The 21,036-nt window shown below is 41.1% G+C and overlaps 1 protein-coding gene across 1 annotated transcript in view; it reads right to left on the bottom strand.

The window, feature by feature from the left end:
- The window catches only part of PUS7 (pseudouridylate synthase 7 (putative)), a 55,310-nt gene that overhangs the window by 22,771 nt on the left and 11,503 nt on the right, over positions 1–21,036 (bottom strand). Inside the window, exons 5-7 of the mRNA XM_018047243.1 lie at positions 15,081–15,225; positions 8,802–8,913; positions 6,678–6,755 (exon numbers count right to left, since the gene is read on the bottom strand). Coding sequence (XP_017902732.1) covers positions 6,678–6,755; positions 8,802–8,913; positions 15,081–15,225 — 335 coding nt within the window. The remainder of the gene's footprint in view (positions 1–6,677; positions 6,756–8,801; positions 8,914–15,080; positions 15,226–21,036) is intronic.

Below are 21,036 nucleotides of genomic sequence, written 5' to 3'. Positions count from 1 at the left end.
CTGGTCTAGAGACCCATGCCCATATTTAGACTCAGATCCTAATTACAGAAGCTGCCCCACAGGGGCCTGTGCAGCCTCCCAAGTCCCAACATTACATGCAAAATTACTGAGGAAATTTTATTCTACTTCTTCATTAAAAATATGCTGTTACTGAGTTAAACTGTTTAAAATCCACCATATAATACCAGTTTGCCATTTCATCTCAGAGAATTCTTGTTTCCTTGCTGAACATTTAGCCATATTCCCTGAAAGCAATCAATTTCTTGATGCATTATCAATCAATCAATTTGTTTCCTGGTTCAATATGTGCAGAAGCAGCCTGACCAAATTTCTTAAGGAAAGAAGTGTCACTGTCCACTAATTATTATAAAACGCAGGAAGCTAGCCAGAGAAGTAGGCAAACCTCATATTCCATTACCCTCTCTCCTGGCCCTGAATGCCCTGTCCAACCCAAGTACCAAAAGGTGTGAAGTGGGTCTGTACCAGCTCGGGCCAGCTGCTCAGGGGAACCACATCCTTGACTTTAGACATATGGAGATGACGGCAGACCCACAGGGCATCAATTAGTCCAGAAACAGTATCCCAAAGGGTCCAGGAAGCAAAGGATCAGGATGAACAGTGGGAGGAAAGGGAGGACAGAGACCCTCTTTGGTCAGTAACTCTTGCTATAAAAATGGACAGGAAATTAAAGAGTCAAGAGGAAAGAAGGAATCAGATAGGCAGCTTGGCAGTTCTGGAAAGAGATTAGGGAGACTGCTTCCCAACAGCCATGAAAGATAGCTTAGTTCTTTTTTTTTTAATAAAGAGCTAAAATGAACATAACAAAAAACTTACATTTTAAGCATTATAAAGTGTACAGCTCGGGGGGTTTTAGTATAGTCACAATGTTGTGCAACTGTCACCATGATCTAATTCCAGAATATTTCCATCACTCCCAAAAGAAACCCTACACCTATGAACCCCCTTCCCTTTCCCTGCGACTCCTAGCAACCACTAACCTACTCTGTCTTTACAGATCTCCCTATCTGGGACATTTCACACAAACATAATTATATAATATGTGGTCCTTTGCGTATGACTCCCCTTACTTAGTTTACATAGTGTTTTTTAAGATTCATTCATGGTATAGTATATATCAGGGCTTCCCTGGTGGCTCAGTTGATCAAGAATCTGCCTGCAGTGCAGGAGATCTGGGTAAGATCCCCGGGTTGGGAAGATCCCCTAGAGAAGGAAATGGCAAACCACGTCAGTACCCTTGCCTGGAAAATCCCATGGACAGAGGAGCCTGGTAGGTTACAGTCTATGAGGTAGCAAAGAGTTGGGCACCACTGAGTGACTAACATATGTACTTCATTCTTTTTCATGGCTGAATCAAATTCTACAGTTGACTCTTGAATACACAAAAACATGTATTTGTGAATCCCACTAGCATAGCAAAAAGCAAGAGAACACTCGGTTCTTGCTGGTGTGGGTGCTCCTTGAGAACTGATGGGATGAAGTTGACAATACCTTTCATGACACTGTTCACAGTTTTAATTTTGATGATCCTGGATCAAGCTCTTTGGTTGTAAATTCATAGCAATCCTGTGAGTAACTTGGGAATACCAAAATCTCACTTTTAAACGCCAGGAGCCAACCTAAGCAGCATGTTGCACAAAATGCCTTTATTAACAAAGCCAGGAAAATACTGGCCCAGGCTCAGAAAGGAGACTGGCAGGAAGAGGCAGGAAGAGAAACAAATCATGCTGAATGAGGCTGTTCCTGCTTGAGATCCTGTGAAAGCTACTAGGCGACTTTGGAGAGTTACACGAAGCTGAGAAGCTGCTTATCCCAAACACTAATCAATTCAGCAGTAATTAAAATCCTTGCGTGGCAGAGTGAGTTTATCCTGTCTACCAGTTCTCACGGGAAAGGCCAATCCACTTGGCCCCACATATCCATTAAGCAAACGAAGGGAGTAGCCTGCATCCGTGAGATAAGTGCTATGTGCTTTCCAAAGGCTAACCTTTAGGTGTTTAATATGGTTTCTCACTAAATCAACAGGAAGACGACAAAGGCAGCAAAGGTCTATGAAGACAGAATCGCAGTGCGATCAAGTATGACACCTGGTGGCTGACTAAGAAGAGAAGTATACCTTCATTCTTCGAAGATGTCACATCATAAAATGCAATACAAAATAAGGAGATGCTCTGTTTTGACACTGAATATTAGCAAATATTTTTTTTTAAGATTAAAATGTGTCAGGAAGGATTCTGAAGTCTTTTAAGAATAAAGGTGATAAACTGGTACCACCTTTCTACAGGGCAATTAAACTCTGGATCAAAAACATAACATCTAGAATTTCACACTCTACTGCTAAGTTTATCTTTTTTTTTTTTTTTGCTAAGCTTATCTTAATGACGTTATCACAGATACCAATATGTCCATCATGGAACTGCTTATAATATCAAGAAATGGAAAACCATGTAAAATTAAAAAACAGAGTAACAGCTCATAAATTAGGATACTCTGGAAAAGAACCTGGTGCTGGGAAAGATTGAAGGCAAGAGGAGAAGGGGGCAACAGAGGATGAGATGGTTGGACGGTATCACCAACTCAATGGGCGTGAGTTTGAGCAAACTCAGGGAGATAGTGAAGGACAGGGAAGCCTGGTGTGCTGCAGATCACGGGGTTGCAAACAGTTGGACATGACTTAGCAACTGAAGAACAACAACATATACTTAAATATCTTTTGCCACACATGACCACCTGACCCGCCTCTTGAGAAATTTGTATGCAGGTCAGGAAGCAACAGTTAGAACTGGACATGGAACAACAGACTGGTTCCAAATAGGAAAAGGAGTACATCAAGGCTGTATATTGTTACCCTGCTTATTTAACTTCTATGCAGAGTACATCATGAGAAATGCTGGGCTAGAAGAAGCACAAGCTGGAATCAAGATTGCCGGGAGAAATATCAATAACCTCAGATACGCAGATGACACCACCCTTATGGCAGAAAGTGAAGAGGAGCTAAAAAGCCTCTTGATGAAAGTGAAAGAGGAGAGCGAAAAAGTTGGCTTAAAGCTCAACATTCAGAAAACGAAGATCATGGCATCCGGTCCCATCACTTCATGGCAAATAGATGGGGAAACAGCGGAAACAGTCTCAGACTTTATTTTTTTGGGCTCCAAAATCACTGTAGATGATGACTGCAGCCATGAAATTAAAAGACACTTACTCCTTGGAAGAAAAGTTATGACCAACCTAGATAGCATATTTAAAAGCAGAGACATTATCTTGCCGACTAAGGTCCATCTAGTCAAGGCTATGGTTTTTCCAGTGGTCATGTATGGATGTGAGAGTTGCACTGTGAAGAAGGCTGAGCGCTGAAGAATTGATGCCTTTGAACTGTGGTGTTGGAGAAGACTCTTGAGAGAGTCCCTTGGACTGCAAGGAGATCCAGCCAGTCCATTCTGAAGGAGATCAGCCCTGGGATTTCTTTGGAGGGAATGATGCTGAAGCTGAAACTCCAGTAGTTTGGCCACCTCATGCGAAGAGTTGACTCACTGGAAAAGACTGATGCTGGGAGGGAATGGGGGCAGGAGGAGAAGGGGGCGACAGAGGATGAGATGGCTGGATGGCATCACTGACTCGATGGACGCGTGTCTGAGTGAACTCCGGGAGTTGGTGATGGACAGGGAGGCCTGGCATGCTGTGATTCATGGGGTCGCAAAGAGTCAGACACGACTGAGTGACTGAACTGAACTGAACAGGGAAAGATGTACATTATTTACTGTTTGCAAGAAAAAACATACTTTATGTAAATATTTTAGTTTTAGGAAATAAACTAAAGAAAACTAAGGAAAAAAAACTCTTCCACAAAAAATACATCAAGTCATGAACAAGGCAATCTGAAGAAGTACAAACTGTGGTGGTACTTTCATTTTCTACCTAGTGTTTTCTGTGTTGAAAACAAAACAAATGAATCTATCTTTAAATTTAGGTGGAAAAATTCAGAGCCAGCTGGCCGGAAAGCACAGGAGTTGACTACAATATTTCAGATACCAAAGAGAAGTCAAGAAGCTTCTATGCCCCATATCCAGAGTATAGGAAAGGCTGACTCCCTGAGCCAGTGCCAGTCCCCTGCTCTCAGGAGCTGCTGACCAGCCCATCACCCACACAGGCTATTCAAATCTTCCCACTGTTTTCAAGTTCCCTTTCCCACTCCCATCCCCTTTACTCTCAGCAGATGACCCCACATTCCACGCGTCTCAGGCACAAAGAGATCAGGGCAACAGGTGGAAGTGCCAGCATCTTCAGGCGTCACCTCCTGCTCTGCCCCAGACATGGCACCACGCACACTGCTAGTGATGTTGTATTGTAGAGAGCAGATGTTCTCGACCTGCCTTTATGCCTTTACCATGACCTCATGCTCAGGGTCCAAGGTCAAGGAAGAGAAGGGCTGGAAAATCCACTAGGAAGCAATTGGGAACTCAATCCTGACACTATCTCAAATGAATCAGAAGGTGGGAGGGGAGCCAAATGGCAAGGGACTGGGGGGCGAAGAGGAGGTGCTACCTCAACTTCTTTATGAAAAGACAGGGGAATTACAAGCACATGTATGCCTTTAAGTGGGGACAGCAAGCATAGATAACTTTAGAATTAACAAGTGGGTAAACTAAAATGCTGGACTGGATGAGTTACAAGCTGGAAACAAGATAGGCAGGAGAAACATCAACAACCTCAAATATGAGGATGATACCACTCTAACGGCAGAAAGCAAAGAGGAAATAAAGAGCTTCTTGGTGAGGGTGAAGGAGGAGAGTGAAAAAGCTGGCTTAAAACTAAATATTAAAAAAACTAAGATCATGCCATCCGGGCCCATCACTTCATGGCAAATAGAAGGGGAAAGGGCGGAAGTGAAAGTGACCGATTTCCTCTTCTTGGGCTCTAAAATCACTATGGATGGTGACTGCAGCCATGAAATTAGAAGATGATTGCTTCTTGGCAGAAAAGCAATGACAAACCTAGATAGTGTGTTGAAAAGCAGAGACATTACTCTGCTGACAAAGGTCCATACAGACAAGCTTTTGGTCTTCCTAGCGGTCACGTATGGTTGTGTGAGTTGGACAGTAAAGGCAGAACGCCAAAGAATTGATGCCTTCAAACTGTGGTGCTGGAGAATACTCCTAAATATCCCTTGGACAGCAAGAAGATCAAACCAATCAATCAATCCTAAAGGAAATCAACCCTGAAAACTCATAGGAAGGACTGATGCTGAAGCTGAAGCTCCAGTATTCTGGTCATCTGATGAGAACAGCCGACTCATTAGAAAAGTCCCTGATGCTGGGAAAGACTGAGGGCAGAAGGAGAAGAGGGCGTTGAGGAGGAGATGGCTGAATGGCATCAATGATGCAATGGACATGAACCAGGGAAAACTTCAGGAGATGGTGTGGGACAGGGAGGCCTGGGGTGCTGCAGTCCATGGGGTCACAAAGAATCAGACAGGACTGGGTGCCTGAACAACAATAAACTGTACATATGCAAAATGTACAGGTTTTAACACGTGAATAAGCCTGTGAAGCCATCCCCGCACTCAAGACAACAAGCACCTGCAATCCCCATTTCCTCCTGCCCTGTTACTTGTTCCCCCCACCATCCTCCACCTCAGGGGTACGTAAGCATGGACTCCTGAGCCTGTCTGACCGCCGGCTTTCTAGAATCGAGGATGGACACCTGAGTCTGGCCACCCGTCCTTCTAGAATCTAGACCAGTGGTTCTCAACCAGGGCTATTCTGCTCTTCAAGAGACATTTAGCCAGGTCTGGAGACATTTTTGTCTGTCACAGTGCTGACATGAATAGGGGGAAAGTTACTGAAATTCTGTGGTAGAGAGAGACCAGGGCTGCTGCTGAATGTCCTAGAGTGCACAGTATGGCCCCTTCAACAAGGAATTATCCAGCCCACAGGGTCAGCAGTGAAAAGGCAGAGAAGCCCAGTTTAGATGAAAACTCGAGCATCCAGGGAACTCCCTGGTGGTCAAGTGGTTAGACTCCCACATTTCCACCGCTGAGGGCTTGGGTCTGGTCCCTGGTTGGGGAACTAGGATCTCACAAGCTGAGTGGCACAGCCAAACTAAACAAAGAAAAAAACCCCGAGCATCCCATTTTCTGTGAAAGTCTCCCTGGCCTGCCCCCACAATGAGTGCCACACTTTGTTAGCAGGTCTTGCCTAACACCCCAAATACACCTCTATTCTAGCATTTATATCACTGTGTGTAAGTTCTGATTTACCTGTCTGCTCCATCATAATTACTTCAAAAGCAAAGACCACCTTTTTCCTTTGCAGATCTTCAGTGTATAACAAAAGAGCTCATTCACTGTTTTGTAATTTAAAAAACTCATATTTAACAATCAATGAATAAGAGAGACAAAAGATAAAGAATATATTCACATATTCTCTTGGTTCTACCACACAAATCCTTTAAAAATGACATAAATAATACCAGCTTGCTGTGAAAACATTAGGGAATGCAGATAAGCAAGAAAAAAGAAACAAACAGAAAAGCAGTTTTTTGAACAGACAGAGGCATTATCTAAAGCTGGAAGAGGTAAACCCCACAAAGCAAATCCTCGAACTTGGAAATACAGTGCTAGGATTTTTACAGAACCAACCCCAGTATGTACTCCTACTTACTTGAGAACAGCAATCTCCTGAACGGTTATGGCTCTTTTATCTTTGGTTCCCATGTAGGAGAATATGTTTGGCTTGACTCTGATGAGGCAAAAACAAAACCACACAAAGTCACATACCGTTAGGAAATCACGCTTCTCATAATTTAAGATTTAATATAAATATACTTAAAATAGTAACAGAGTAAAAGAAAAGTAAGGGGAAACTTTATTTAAAAATATATCCAGGAAAACATAAATTAGTATTTCTTAAAAGCTAAGAAACTAAATGATGCCTGGACAAACTCCCTCCTTATCTCTGTGTGACTTGGAATGCGTCAGAAAAGGAAGTAATGCACTTTCTGTTGATTTCATACAATTCATATAATTATATAACCAAAGGTAAAGAACTATCCATCCTAGATGTATCATGTATCACTCAAAAATTTTGTATTTTCAATTTCTAAAAGTTAATATTATATGAATTTTCCATAAATATATGCTATTTCTTTGTATAAAGCCAAATGCTACAACAGGGAACAGAATAGTTTTAATATGAAGATACAAGTAAGCTAGATAACTAAGAGGAATTTAATAAAAACTGTTTCACATGAATAGGAGAGAAACAGGAAGGATTTTTGAACTCTGAGCAATCCAGATCTCATGGGAGCTCCCTTCCCTTCTCTCACTGGAACTGTCTTCTCCCCAGGGTTCAGGGACAGACAAGGCAAGAGAGAAAGCTAGCAGTAAATAAAATGCTGCTTTATTAGGTACTGTGTCCTATGGGATGAACTGTGCTCCCCTGAAATTTCTGTGTTGAGGCTGCCTCCCGGTAGCTCCGAACCCAGCAGGATTTGGAGCCAGAGCTATAAGAGGTCATTGAGTTAAAACGAGGCCCTCATTCGATTAGACACGTGTCCTAGAACAACAAGAGGAGACCTTGCCTCACAGAGGACTCTGGGACACACACACTCAGAGGCAAGGCCACGGGAGGGCACAGAGGCCACCCGCGAGCCAAGGAAAGGCCTCCGCGAATGACCAAACCTGCCAGCGCCCGCAGCCTGGGGCCCCCCGCCTCCACAGTTTAGGAAAACGAAGGGCTGTTTTTGAAGCCACTCACTTCGCAGCATCTTGTTGAGGCAGTCAGAGCAAACTAACACAGTATGTTTGTGTTTAAACCAGGTTAAATACACATCAGAAAGTACATTTCCACTGTGTACAGATTTGCTCTGGGACTTGAATCCATTTCTGAAAATAAAGCGGCAACCCGGCCCATCCTCAGAGACCCAAATTCTGTTACATTTGCATTCCTATGAGAAAAACTGACTGGTCTCAGGATTCCAATCCAGTTGATTTCTAGGAGTTCAGAACTCAGATTTAGCAACAGACCTCTGCAACTACATCAAAGTATGCGTTTTTAGGAGAGACAGTTAATTTGTCTTTTTTTCCGTATTTATTTTTGGCTGTGCTGGGTCTTCACTGCTGCAAGTGGGCTTTCTCCGGCTGCTGCGAGCAGGGGCTCCTTCCTAGCTGTGCTGTGCAGGTTTCTGACTGAGGTGGCTTCTCTTCCTGCAGAGCACGGGCTCTAGAGCATGTGGCTCAGCAGCTGCAGCTCCTGGGCACTAGAGCACAGGCTCAGTAGCTGAGGCTGAGGTACAGGGGCTGAGTCGCTCTGTGGTATGTGGGATCTTCCAGGATCAGGGATCAAACCTGCAACCCCTACACTGGCAGGCGGATTCTTAACCACTGGATCAGCAGGGAAGGCCAATTAATGTTTACTGTAGCTGGATGGACTAGTAACTCTCTACTATATGTAACCATTTACTTAGAGAATTGTCATTTTGAATCACTGACCATTTGTAAGGAGGTTAAAGAAAATTAATTCAACTATTGTCTACAAAAACTAAAATTGGGAACTCCCCGGCAGTCCAGTGGTTAGGACTCAGGACTTTCACTGCTGTGGCCCAGTTTCAATCCCTGGTTAGGGAAGTAGGGTCCCACAAGGCACAGCCAAAACCATAAAAAAGACTAACTGGGAGGTACATTCGCTACCTGTTTGCCTATTTTCCCATTCCCTTTTCATCAGCATGGAAAGAAAAAAACGTTTCTGTGTTTTGATTTTGCATAGGCACAAGAACAAGATACTAACCTTAAATATTTGGACAACAGATTAATAGCATCCATGGTGTCTTTGTTTTCCTTGTACAGTACAAAGTGACAGTAACTTCCCCTAGATTTTGGCCAAGAATGTTTCCTTGGATCTTCGAAAAAAAAATTAAATGTTATGTACACCATAATAAACGTTAGCAGAGTTTTTCCTCATGAAACTCTACAAGATCATTTTTGCTAGAGAATCCTTGAGCGAGAAATCAGATCCAGACTGACAAGAAACACAGGTTAGATGGTTACAGCTGTGTGGACCACAGGTGTTATTAACTTCTCTGATTACATAGTTATCTGTCTCTATTTGACATCAAAAGCAAGAAGTACAGGTCATATGACAAGTGATTAAACCTAATAAGCAATCTTCACATACAGAAACACAGAGGAGTCCAACCATCCCCTGGTTTAGTTGATAAATAGCTGTCTGAAAGGGGATCAACAGGCTCTCCAGAATGTAAGCAGGCCAGGAGGGCACCAGCAGTCGTGGAGGAACCCACAAACCTTGCCTTGTCTCGCCAGTTAGGTGTTCCCGCAACAAGCTGGCTTGGTGACATGGTGAGACTTTCCAAAGGCCACTTCTGTCACAGAAGTTTAGGTAACAGTAGGTCATTTACAAAGGTCTCCAGACAGAGAGAGCAGCTGGCATTCAGTACCTAACTGTCAATCTTCGGGCGCGAGGAGACTTTAAAAATTAAAAGTCTGAGCCATTGCTACTTCAACTGCTCAACTTTTTAGAAACTGACAAACATTTCAAGACTTTGGAGAATCTGACTTTACAGCTGTTCTTTTAAACATTTAAATTACACTACTAGAAACATCTATTCAAACAACATCAAGATTTAGACTTCATTGCTGAAAGGTGTTCTGAAAAATCAACACTCTGGGAAAAATGTGTAAGCCACAACTGCACTTCCCAGACGTTGCACAAGAATGTCCATGAGTCTCATGTGACGCACAGATGCGGCTGTTATTGACAATGCATCTAACTCACTTCATTTCTCTAACTCGTTGAAAGAAATACACTGTGAAAAAATATTTCACACAGTCCCTAGAAAAGTCTTTGTCTTTTAGAAATGTTCCTTTTTCTTTGTGCCTAAAATAACCCTTTAGCATGAACTCATGAATTCTTCATCTTTAGAGACACAAGAAACTTCTGGTACTAAAGTTACTGATACATCTGCCTTTGCCAAGGCAAAAAGCATTGCTTGACAGGTTAGTTATGTAAGCTACAATGTACAGAACAACCTGACCAATTAAGACATTTGGAAAACTGCCACAGGGCATACGCTTAAAGTATTATAGAAAAAGCACTGCAAGTATTTCTTTGGTTCTTGATGTGAATTCCTTACAACTCATCCTCAGGAAATTGTGAACAGGGATACTATTTTTGGTTTTCCTTCCAGCTCCCTCCATTTAAGCAAAGCTGTCTCTACTTAGTACTTGTGACAAAATTCATTGGCATTTCATTTTACCTACATGAAACGCCAACCGCTCTTACCTGCTGCAGTTCTGACCTCTGTCCAAATGCACAGCATAAAGAGCACAAGAGAGCAGTATTTAATTTATAATAACATTAAAGTGCTTTAGAAGTGAACATGCAAATGATCGCTTGGGAAGTTGCTACCGAGGAACTCCTACAGCATCTGGTGGTTATGTGGTGGGTTGACAGCGATTTAGACATTAACAATGGAATGTCGCAGAGGCAAACAGTGAACAAGAAGAAAACTCACCAACAGGTTCAAGCCTCCCTGTCTATGCCCTCACAGTGGCCTGTTCATTGATCCTCAAAGCTGCAATGTCTGTGCCCACAGGACATAGCAAAAAGTGTGAGACTGGATGCAAAATGCCTCCCCATCCAGAGATTTGTTTTCTTTAACATGGGAGGACATGTAGCAGAACACTATTCGTAATTATCTTTTGGTTGTTGAGGCTGCAAGTGATGACTGTTTTGTATTGTGCTTTTCTGTGTTCATGAATTTCCTGCACTGATTTTATTTTTTAAAAATGCAAAAATTATGGAAAACACTTTTCAAACCAATAGATAAAAAGAGGCTGAAGAGACGTCCGTCGAATGCAATGTTCTGACCTTGCCTGTATCATGATTTAAACGAGTCCTCTGTATGCAAAAGGCATTTCTGAGACAATAATGAGGGAAAAACTGAACATGCACTGGGTATGAGATATTAAGAAATTATTATTGATTTTGTCAGGAGGTGATAATGGTTTAGGGCTTTAGTCCTTTTCTATCAGATATATGCTGAAGTATTTATGTGTGAAATGAAGTACTACATAGGATTTTCTTTAAAAACACCTCAAGAGAAAAAAAAGTGGGAGGAACAGATTCAACAACAAAATGTTAATAATACTTAAGATGGTTGACGGGTACACAGAGGTTCAATATACTACTTCCTTTACTTGTCTGCATGTTTGAAAATGTCCGCAATAAAAAGTTAAAACAAATTTTGTGATAAAAGCTGATGAAGCGTAAGCTACATTTTCCTCTAACTACCCATTCGTTATATTTAGTGACAAGAAACAAATGAAACCACAAGACTAAAACACTAAGTGCTATTACACCTTACGAGAAACCATGACAACCGATATGAGTTTGGCTCACAAACATGCATCTTATTAGCAAATCCAAGCAGTGAGCATGCATTCAATTATCTCCTCGGTAAATGACATACAAGGATTCTTTTTCCAAGTGCGCTCAGTACACAAACTGTTGATAAGCATATGTATTTATTAACTGGAAATGTTTTGAGTAATAGAAAATCAGTGAGTCTCAATTTCCTTTGGGAGATTTGTTTGACTTCATAAAACTCCAAATCCTTGGAATGCTAGGTAGCAATTTAAGTGAATTTAAAATAACTTTCACACATTTTTGAGACACACTGATTTAAAATGCGAAAGCAAAGAATTCTCAGGCTAGGAAGCAAACTTCTGATGGTCTGATACCGCAGCCCCAGGGAGAGGAGAAATAGAATCCAGATAAAAAAGGAAACTACATTCAGGGAGATTCATGTATTGAGCAGAGATCCGCATGAATAAAGAAGGAAAAACGTTTGTAGCTTGAGAAAGACGACAGGATGGGTAGCATGCAGAACATTCTTTCCTTCTCATTCAAGACAATTTCCCCTGCGGCACCCCTGCACACCCACCCTGCAGCTTCCTCTGGGTCCTGCTCCAGCCACCATCACCCAGCTCCTTCTCCATCAGCTCTTCCCCTTCAACCTATCAATATGCTCAGGGCTCTTGCATTTTAGTCAAACCTACGTCTCCCTCTCCTTAAGCATGTTCCTTTTCTTCGTCCTTCTCTTTATGGTGGATTTATTATCTTCCATCCTAACCTACTGTGTGAACTGGTTTCCAATAAAACTGCTCTGGCAAAGATGCCAATGATCTCCAAGATCCTAAAAATCGGTGGATGTGTTTCAGAGTTCTTATCTTGCTGGACCCGTCTGTAATATTTTCCATGGCTAATCACTCCATCACTGAAATCCCCTCTTCCTATGGATTCCGTAACACCAGTCTGTCCCAGAAAATGAACTTTTTATCTGTCTGGCTCTTCCTCCTTAGTTTCTGCAGACTCCTAGATACGGGTATGCCCCTGGAAACCATTAATTTCATACAGAATGGATTATCTCTACATAGTATATGGCCAAAAAAAAGTTTTTTTAAACTTAAGTCTTTAAAAAGTTTTTTGGAGATGTACACTATTTATTTCAAAATATAAGTTAATTTACCTGAGTACATGGTCTATGATAATTATACAGTATTTTCAGAAAAATATCATACGTACACTTTGGTAGATAAATCGATGTGCCCTGTCTATCAGGTTGGATTAACACACCAAATAACATTAGGGTTAAAAGACCTGCTATCAATAATTTGTGTTTGGCCACTATGATTTAGAATCTATCACACCTGTATTTTAGGCTGCGTGGCTCTGTCTGAGGTTAAGAATGTTGCAAACCTGCTACATGGTGCATGACCCACCAATAACAACTTACGTCAGGGTTTGGTAGTAAGGGAGCTCAAAACAATCCAACTTAGCTTTGCAATGAGGCTATAAAAGCTAATCTGTTCAAATGCCAGGCGAGGTGCCCTAGGAGGATGAGCTGTCACTGTTTCTGGGTTCTGTCTGTATAGGCAAGAACTGCCATCTCCACACACCAGCTCTCCCTACGTTCCCAGTGTTGCTTACTTGAAGTGGCCCCCAGCTCGCAGGTGGGGGCCAGACCTGGAGATGCTCACGGGCTCTCCGGTGCCAGTCGGGCCTCTGAGGAGGTGGTAGAGAACACGCAGAGAGCAGGCCTCTAGTCCATCTCTGAATAAATGGCACAGCCCCTCAAGCCCAAAAAGGCCAGATCTTCGCCCACACACTGATTCAACTGGACCTGCCTTCATGTTTCTTTTTCATAGTGAGAAATTAACATTTTATTGAAGATGTGAGAAGAGAAAGGGGTGGTTCATATCACACAGCTCAGTACCTCACCTGGAAAACCTTAAGGACATTTTTTATTTGGGGGTAAAAAAAAGGAAGGTGTGATGTGGCGTAGGCACAGAAAAGGTGGATAAACACAGAACACCAGAGATCCGGCACCACTCACTTGAGGGGCAAACTGCTGGCCACTGTGGCTGCAAATACCAAGATCACAAAACAAAATGGTTGATCCAAGGAGGAGCAACCATTTCCAAGAAGCAACCAGTCCGAGAAACACAGGCTTCACCTTTTCCAATCTGCTTCCTCAGGACCACAGTTGTCAGAACAAGACCCTGCCTCTTCCTCCTGCCTTTGCAAAAAGGTGGCTGACTGATGAGGACTGCCTCTCTCCAAGGAACATCTCCGCAGCAGCCCTTCTCAACCTGGGTTCCTGAGAGAATTAAGACTGAGTGCAGCAAATCATCTATGTAGGAATTCACCTTCTCTCCTCCACTGCTAGATAAGTTACCAGCCACATGCCACTTGCGGGAGAATAGAAGAGACAGTCACTCATGTCACTCCCCACTGGGCTTCATTCTCCCGGACAACCCTGGCTGCAGAACAGCTTTCAAGGTGATATTTTATACTGTCACTCAGACATCAAAGAAACATATAGCACTCAAGCCATGAGCCTCTGAACTGAGAAGTGATTAACAACTCATGCCCTCAAGCAGTCCCAGAACACATCCTCCACCTGCCCTTTCTGGTTATCTGCTGTGAAGTGACCTCCAACCTCCACTTTCTCCTCCCCACTGCTCAAGGATTCTCACTTCTATGTCACTATCCAGATCTACTGACTTGATGACATGATTTTCTTAGGCACAGCTAATCTTATTTCTGCTCCCGTTTTTCTCACATACTCTCCTTTCACTAGAACCATAGTTATAGACAATTAAGGCTTCATCCACTCACAGCGCTATCCCAAGAGAATACTGACAAAGCCCTGATGGTTTGGACAATCTTCTCTTATGTAACAATTGTGGAGTTTTACTCCAACAAATATATCTAGAAGTAACTCTTCACTGACAGGTGTCATCAACGGTAGAGGAGGAGGTGAAGAATTTTCCCTTTTGTAATTTTCATAAAAATTTTATCTACTGATCTGACAGATAAAAGAAGAAAAATTATCATCCAATATTTCTTAAGGTTATATGCAAATAGTTATTTTCATGGCTGTAGAACATAGAACATAAATAAACAAGATTCACTGACAACACACCCACTTCAAACAAATGCTACTCAGTGAAACATGGGCTTTGGTGAAGGGGTGGTTTTCTATATATTCCATGTTTTTTATGTGTAGTCAATAAGGTACTCACGATTGGAAAGCAGCGGCACTGTCGATATAGGGAGTTTGCAGAATATGCCACTGGGAGAGGTGACAAGCAGTTTCTGTTCATTTGAAAGCTTTCTTACCTCCATTAAGAGGACAGAATGAACAATATTCTTCTGTCTTCTTCTTGAATTACCACTTGGCCTGCTCTGCTCTTCAGGGAACGTATTAGATTACATAAGACTTTCTCTCTGGCACCACTATCATTACAGCAAATCCGTACTCACATGTAAGACCTACTGCCCCCTTTACCAGACGCATGATTGTGTGATTGTGATTGTGATTTCAGATGCAGGATTGTTCTAGCATCTGAAAGACTGTTCACCTTCTTTGAAGGAATGGTATGGTCAATATCCATCTCGGAACAACTGCAAAATGACCCTTGAGTGTGAACAGGCAGGGAGAATGAGGAGGCAGAAGAAAGGCCAGGCCACAAGCCCACTTACTCGCCAGAGCCTTTTTTCCAGCTGCATGATAGGCTACTATATATTTCTTCCCCTCTCTGTCTTCTGTTTTTGTCTCTAATCCTGGAAACAGAGATTTAATCGCTTGATGGATGATGGTTCTTTTCTCTTTGGTGTCCTCAATAACCTATTAAAAACACAGACAATGATCCTCATTTAACAAACACTAAATAAAGGAAATAATGGAAAAGAATTAGTAAAAACACTACTTAGCTTAGTAATGACATAAAGTAACCAAAGTACAAGGGTACAATTTCAGAAGTCTTTTTCTCTTTTTTTTTTTTACTGAAGTATAGTTGATTTACAATGTTTCAGGGGTAGAGCAAAGTGATTCAATATACATATATAATTACAAGATATTAAATACAGATAGCTCCCTGTGGTATATGGTAGGTCCTTATTGTTTACTATACATATACTAGTTTGTATCAGTTAATCCCAAATTCCTAATGTATTAGTCTCTCACCCCTTTCTCCTATGGTAAACTTAAATTTGTTCTCTATATCTGTGAGTCTGTTTCTGTTTTGCAAATAATTCATTTGTATCACATTTTAGACTCTACATATAAGTGGTATTACATAGTATTTACCTTCCTCTGTCTTACTGCCCTTAGTAGATCCCTCCATGTTGCATATTATTTCATTTTTATTGCTAAGTAGGATCCCAGCGTATATATGCACCACATCTTAGTTACCCATTCATCTGTTGAAGGATATTTAGGTGCCTAAATATCAGAAATCTTTTAGACCTTTACAAATTGCAAATCATAAGAACCCATTTGCTGAGTTTGTCCAGCTGCCAGGTACTGTTACCAATCATTTTACAATCATTGTCTTATTCAGTCCCCATCAGTTCCCTATCAAGCCACCAGCACATTTATTTAGAGATGAGGAAAGTGAGGCTGAGAGAAGTTAAGATTATATATTTGGAGGGGAACAGAGTCAGATGTGAATTCCAGGCCATCCAACTCCACAGCCACCCATCACAGACGCTCCCTTTCAGGGACTCAGCTAAACAATGAACACCTCAGGGCTCACAGATGGAAAAGCAGGTGAGCTGTATGTATGGGGATATCAGAAACTCTATTCCCTGAATAATGCAATCTAATCTACTCCTGCGTCTAATGAACCCTGCCCTATACTGAGGAACTTAATAATGACAATCCAGTATATTTGTTACTAAAAGAGAAAAATCTACATCAAGAAAATGTAAAGTAACTAGTTATACAACTGTTTTTCAATTTCTGAATGTATCTTACACTGAGAAATACATTTCATACCTGGATTCAGGATCCAGCAATATATATTAATATGCGATGGGTTAGTTGCTAAGTCATGTCTGACTATTGTGACCCCATGGACTGTAGCCTGCTAGGCTCCTCTGTCCATGGGATTCTCTAGGAAAGAATACTGGACTGTGTTGCCATTTCCTTCTCCAATATATTAATATGTGTATGCACCTTATTAAAAATCTAAAAAAATGTACAGAACAGTACTTAACCCTTATAATGTGCAATGCACTGTTATTTCCTATTTCATTATGTTATAAAAATGTTGGTTAGCAAGAGCAGTTTCTCTGAAGAGGTAAACAAAAATCGACGAATCTCTGGCCAGGCGTTCCAAATGAACAAAATAAGAAATGAAAGAGGAGAAATAACAACCAATAACACAGAAATACAGAAAACCAGAAGAGAATACTGTGAACAACTACACGCCAAAAAGTTTCTTTGCCAATCTAGAAGAAATGGACGAGTTTCAAGAGCAGACAGTCCACCAAAACTGAATCAGGAAGAAACAGATAATTTGAACAGACAGAGCACTAGAAATGAAACAGAATCTATAATAAAAAATACTCCCTGCAAACAAAGGTCCAAGACCAGATGGCTTCACTGGGGAATTCCATCAAGCATACAAAGAGAAACTTACACTGATCCTTCTCAAACTCTTAAAAGGAGGGAACAGTCCCAAAGTCATTTTAAGAAGCCATCATCCCATACCAAAACCAGAAAAAGACACTCACTATAAAGAAAAATATTATGTTTGATATAAAAAATTTTAACAAAATATTAGCAAACTGAATCTAACAACACATAAAAAAGATATACACTATAATCCAGTTGGATTCATCCCAGGCTCACAAGGAAGGCTTAACACATGCAAATTAATCAATGTGAGGGACTCTCCCTGGCAGTCCAGCAGTTAAAACTCTGCGCTTCCTCTGCAAGGGGCACAGATCTGATCTCTGGTAGGGAAACTAAGATCCCACAAGCTACGGCCAAAAAAAAAAAAAAAATTAAAGTGACACACCACATCAACAAAAGACAAAACCATGTGATCATCTCAATAGATGCATAAAAAGTATTTGATAAAATTTAACATCCATTCATGATATAAACTTTTAGCAGAGTGGGTACAGAGTACAAACAAAAGCAAAACTAAACAAATGGAACCTAATCAAACTTACAAGCTTTTGAACAGCAAAGAAAACCATAAACAAAAATGAAGTCAATCTACCAACTGGGAGAAAACATTTGCAAATGATGTGACTGACAACAGATTCACTTCCAAAATATAAACAGCTCATATGGCTCAATATAAAAACAAACAAACAAACAAAAAACCCAATCAAAAATTGGGCAGAAGATCCAAATGGCTATTTCTCCAAAGAAGATAATACAGGTGACCAACAGACATGTGACAAGATGCTCAACACTGCTAATTATTAGAGAAATGCAAATCAAAACTTCAATGAGGTACCACCTCACACCGGTCAGAATGGTCATTATTAAAAAGTGTACAAATAAATGCTGCAAAGGGTATGGAGAAAAGGAAACACTCTTGAACAGTTGGTGGGAATGTAAATGGTGCAGGCACTATGGAAAATAATCTGAAGTTTCCTCTAGAAACTAAAAAATAGAATACCATATGAACCAGCCATCCCACTCCTGGACATATATTTGGACAAAACTATAGTTTGAAAAGATACATGTTCATGGCAGCACTATTTATAACAGCCAAGACATGAAAACAACCTAAATATCTACTGACAGATGAATGGATGAAGATGAGGTATTTATACAGTGGAATACTACTGCTAAGTCACTTCAGTCGTGTCCAACTCTGTGCGACCCCATAGATGGCAGCCCACCAGGCTCCTCTGTCCCTGGGATTCTCCAGGCAAGAACACTGGAGTGGGTTGCCATTTCCTTCTCCAATGCATGAAAGTGAAAGTGAAGTCGCCCAGTCGTGTCCAACCCTCAGCGATCCCGTGGACTGCAGCCCACCTGGCTCCCCCATCCATGGGATTTTCCAGGCAAGAGTACTGGAGTGGGGTGCCATTTACTACTCAGCCATAAACAAGAATGAAATAATGCCATCTGCAGCAACATGGATGGACCTAGAAATATGTATACTAAATGAACTCGGTCAGAAAGAGAAAGCCAAATAAAATATGATATACCTTATATGTGGAGTCTAAAGTATGATACAAATGAACTTACTTACAAAACAGAAACATACTGACAGACACAGAGAACAATCCAAAGGTAACCAAAGGAGAAAGAGGGTGGGAGGAATAAATTAGGAGTTTGTCATTAACAGATATAAACTACTATATACAAAAGCATAAAAAACAAGGTCCTACTATATAGTACAGGTAACTAACATATTCAATGTCTCATAATAAACCCTAGTGGAGGGAATCCCCTGGCATCCAAGGGTGAGGGCTCTGCGCTCCCACTGCTGTAGGCATGGGTTTAATCCCTGGATGGGGAAACTAGGATCCCACAGGCCACAGTGAGGCCAAAAACAAACACAGAAACAAACCAACCTAATGAGAAGGAATATGAAAAAAGAAAAAAAAAATATATATATATGAACTGAATCACTTTGCTGTACACCAGAAAATAACACAATACTGCAATTAAAAAAATAATAATGTTGGTTAAGATACAGTACACTAATTTCATGACCCACTGATGGACTGTAACTTGCAAGCTAATAAGATATAATATAACTACTACTAGCTAAACCTGAGCATATTCTAGCAAAATAAAAAATATAAATGAATATGTATGTAAAAGAAAAATACATTATAATATAGATGAGATTTTTCATATTGAAAAATGAGTCTAGGGGAAATCCCTGGTGGTCCAGTGGTTAGGACTCTGCAGGTTCAGTGCCTGATGGGGGAACTAAGATCCTGCAAGTTGAGTGATACAGCCAAAAAAAAAAAAAACAAACACCTGAGTCTAGACCTAGAATTCACTGAAAGCAATGAGATGGAACCATAGTTTGCATGTATGAGTGAATACATATTCAGACCTAAAAATTCAGAAAGTTTATCCTCCTATTTTATAGATGAGGACCCCTACCCAAGGTTCATGCTCTTTAAGGTAAAATCTTTCAGTAGATGGCATAACTATAATTTTTAAGATGATAGTAAATCTTGCCATCTCTGTAGGAAAAAGCATATTGTAGAGATAATATATCACTGCACTGCCTGGACCATCCTCCTAGAGTGCCCTCAAAACCAATTCTTGGGAATTTTCTTCTTGGCATTGTTGACTATTTTGTCTGAGTAAATTCAGTTATTAAACATCTCTAAAATTTTAATAGTACATACTTCTGAGAAATTTTGGCGGGGAGGAGAGATGAGGGTTGGAGACAAATAATAAGTTCTGAAAGTGAAAAGAGTGAAAGTGACATCACTCAGTTGTGTCTGACTCTTTGCGACCCTAGGGACTTTGTCTGCCAGGCTCCTGCATCCATGGGATTTTCCAGGCAAGAATACTGTGAGTGGGTTGCCATTTTCTTCTCCAGGGGATTTTCCCAACCCAGGGATCGAACTCAGGTCTTCCACATTGCAGGCAGACTATTTACCGTCTGAGCCATGAGGGAAATCCCCAAAAATTCTGAGAAGTTACAGTAAACTCTTTTTACCTGGGAGCCACGGAAGTGACAATTTCAGACAACCCCAAATCCAGCAAGTCATCAAAATATAGTACAAGATGAATTTAACACAAACTTACAATTCTAAAAGTCTTGTGCTACAAGATTCTTAGAATCTTGTATTTTCTTTGCTACAGAGATTACCTAGAACTGCTGTGTCCCTTATGGTAACCACTAGCCATACACAGCAACTGAGCACTTGAAACACGGCAAGTCTGAAATTAGATGTGCTACCAGTATAAAGTGACACAGGATTCTGAAGACTTAGTACGAAAAAAAGAAAATAAAACATGTCATTAGTGATTTTGAAAATACTGATTATATATTGAAATATTTTGACAATAGTAGGGCAACTAAAATATACCGCCAAAATTATTTGCCTGTTTGTTTTTACATTTTTTGAAGATTTGAAATTAAAAACATGTCTCGCATCGCAATTTCACTGGACAGGACCGTGGTGGTGGTAGTAGTTTAGTTGTTAAGTCATGTCCAACTCTTGTGACCTCATGCACTGTAGCCCACCAGGCTCCTCTGTCCATGGAATTCTCCAGGCAAGAATACTGGAGTGGTTACCATTTCCATTTCCTTCTCCAGGGGATCTTCCCAAGCCAAGGACTGAACCCACATCTCCTGCGTTGCAAGCAGATTCTTTAGCGCTGAGCCACCAGTGCTGACAGCACTAACTGAGAAGAGTAAAACTTCCATAACAGCTTTTAAAAAGGCATTTACTGTTCTATTTAGTAGCTGAGCTCTTTTTTGTATGAACAAAAGAAGTCTCAAGATAAGCAAAGAAACACTCCCTTACCTCCTTCTCCCAACTCCCCTCCCTTCCAGTGCCTCATTTGAGACCAGGAGGCCTTTGGAGCTGGGGCCACGGCCTCCCTGTCAGGACCACTCTCTGTCAGGCTGTGACAGTCCTTTGCAGCAGACACTATGTGATACAGTGGTCACTCTACAATTCCAAACAGCAGATTTTTTTTGTCGATTTG

Source organism: Capra hircus, chromosome 4 (genome assembly GCF_001704415.2).
Source record: "Capra hircus breed San Clemente chromosome 4, ASM170441v1, whole genome shotgun sequence".
Taxonomy (NCBI): domain Eukaryota; kingdom Metazoa; phylum Chordata; class Mammalia; order Artiodactyla; family Bovidae; genus Capra; species Capra hircus.
This window is presented reverse-complemented; position numbering and strand designations above follow the sequence as displayed.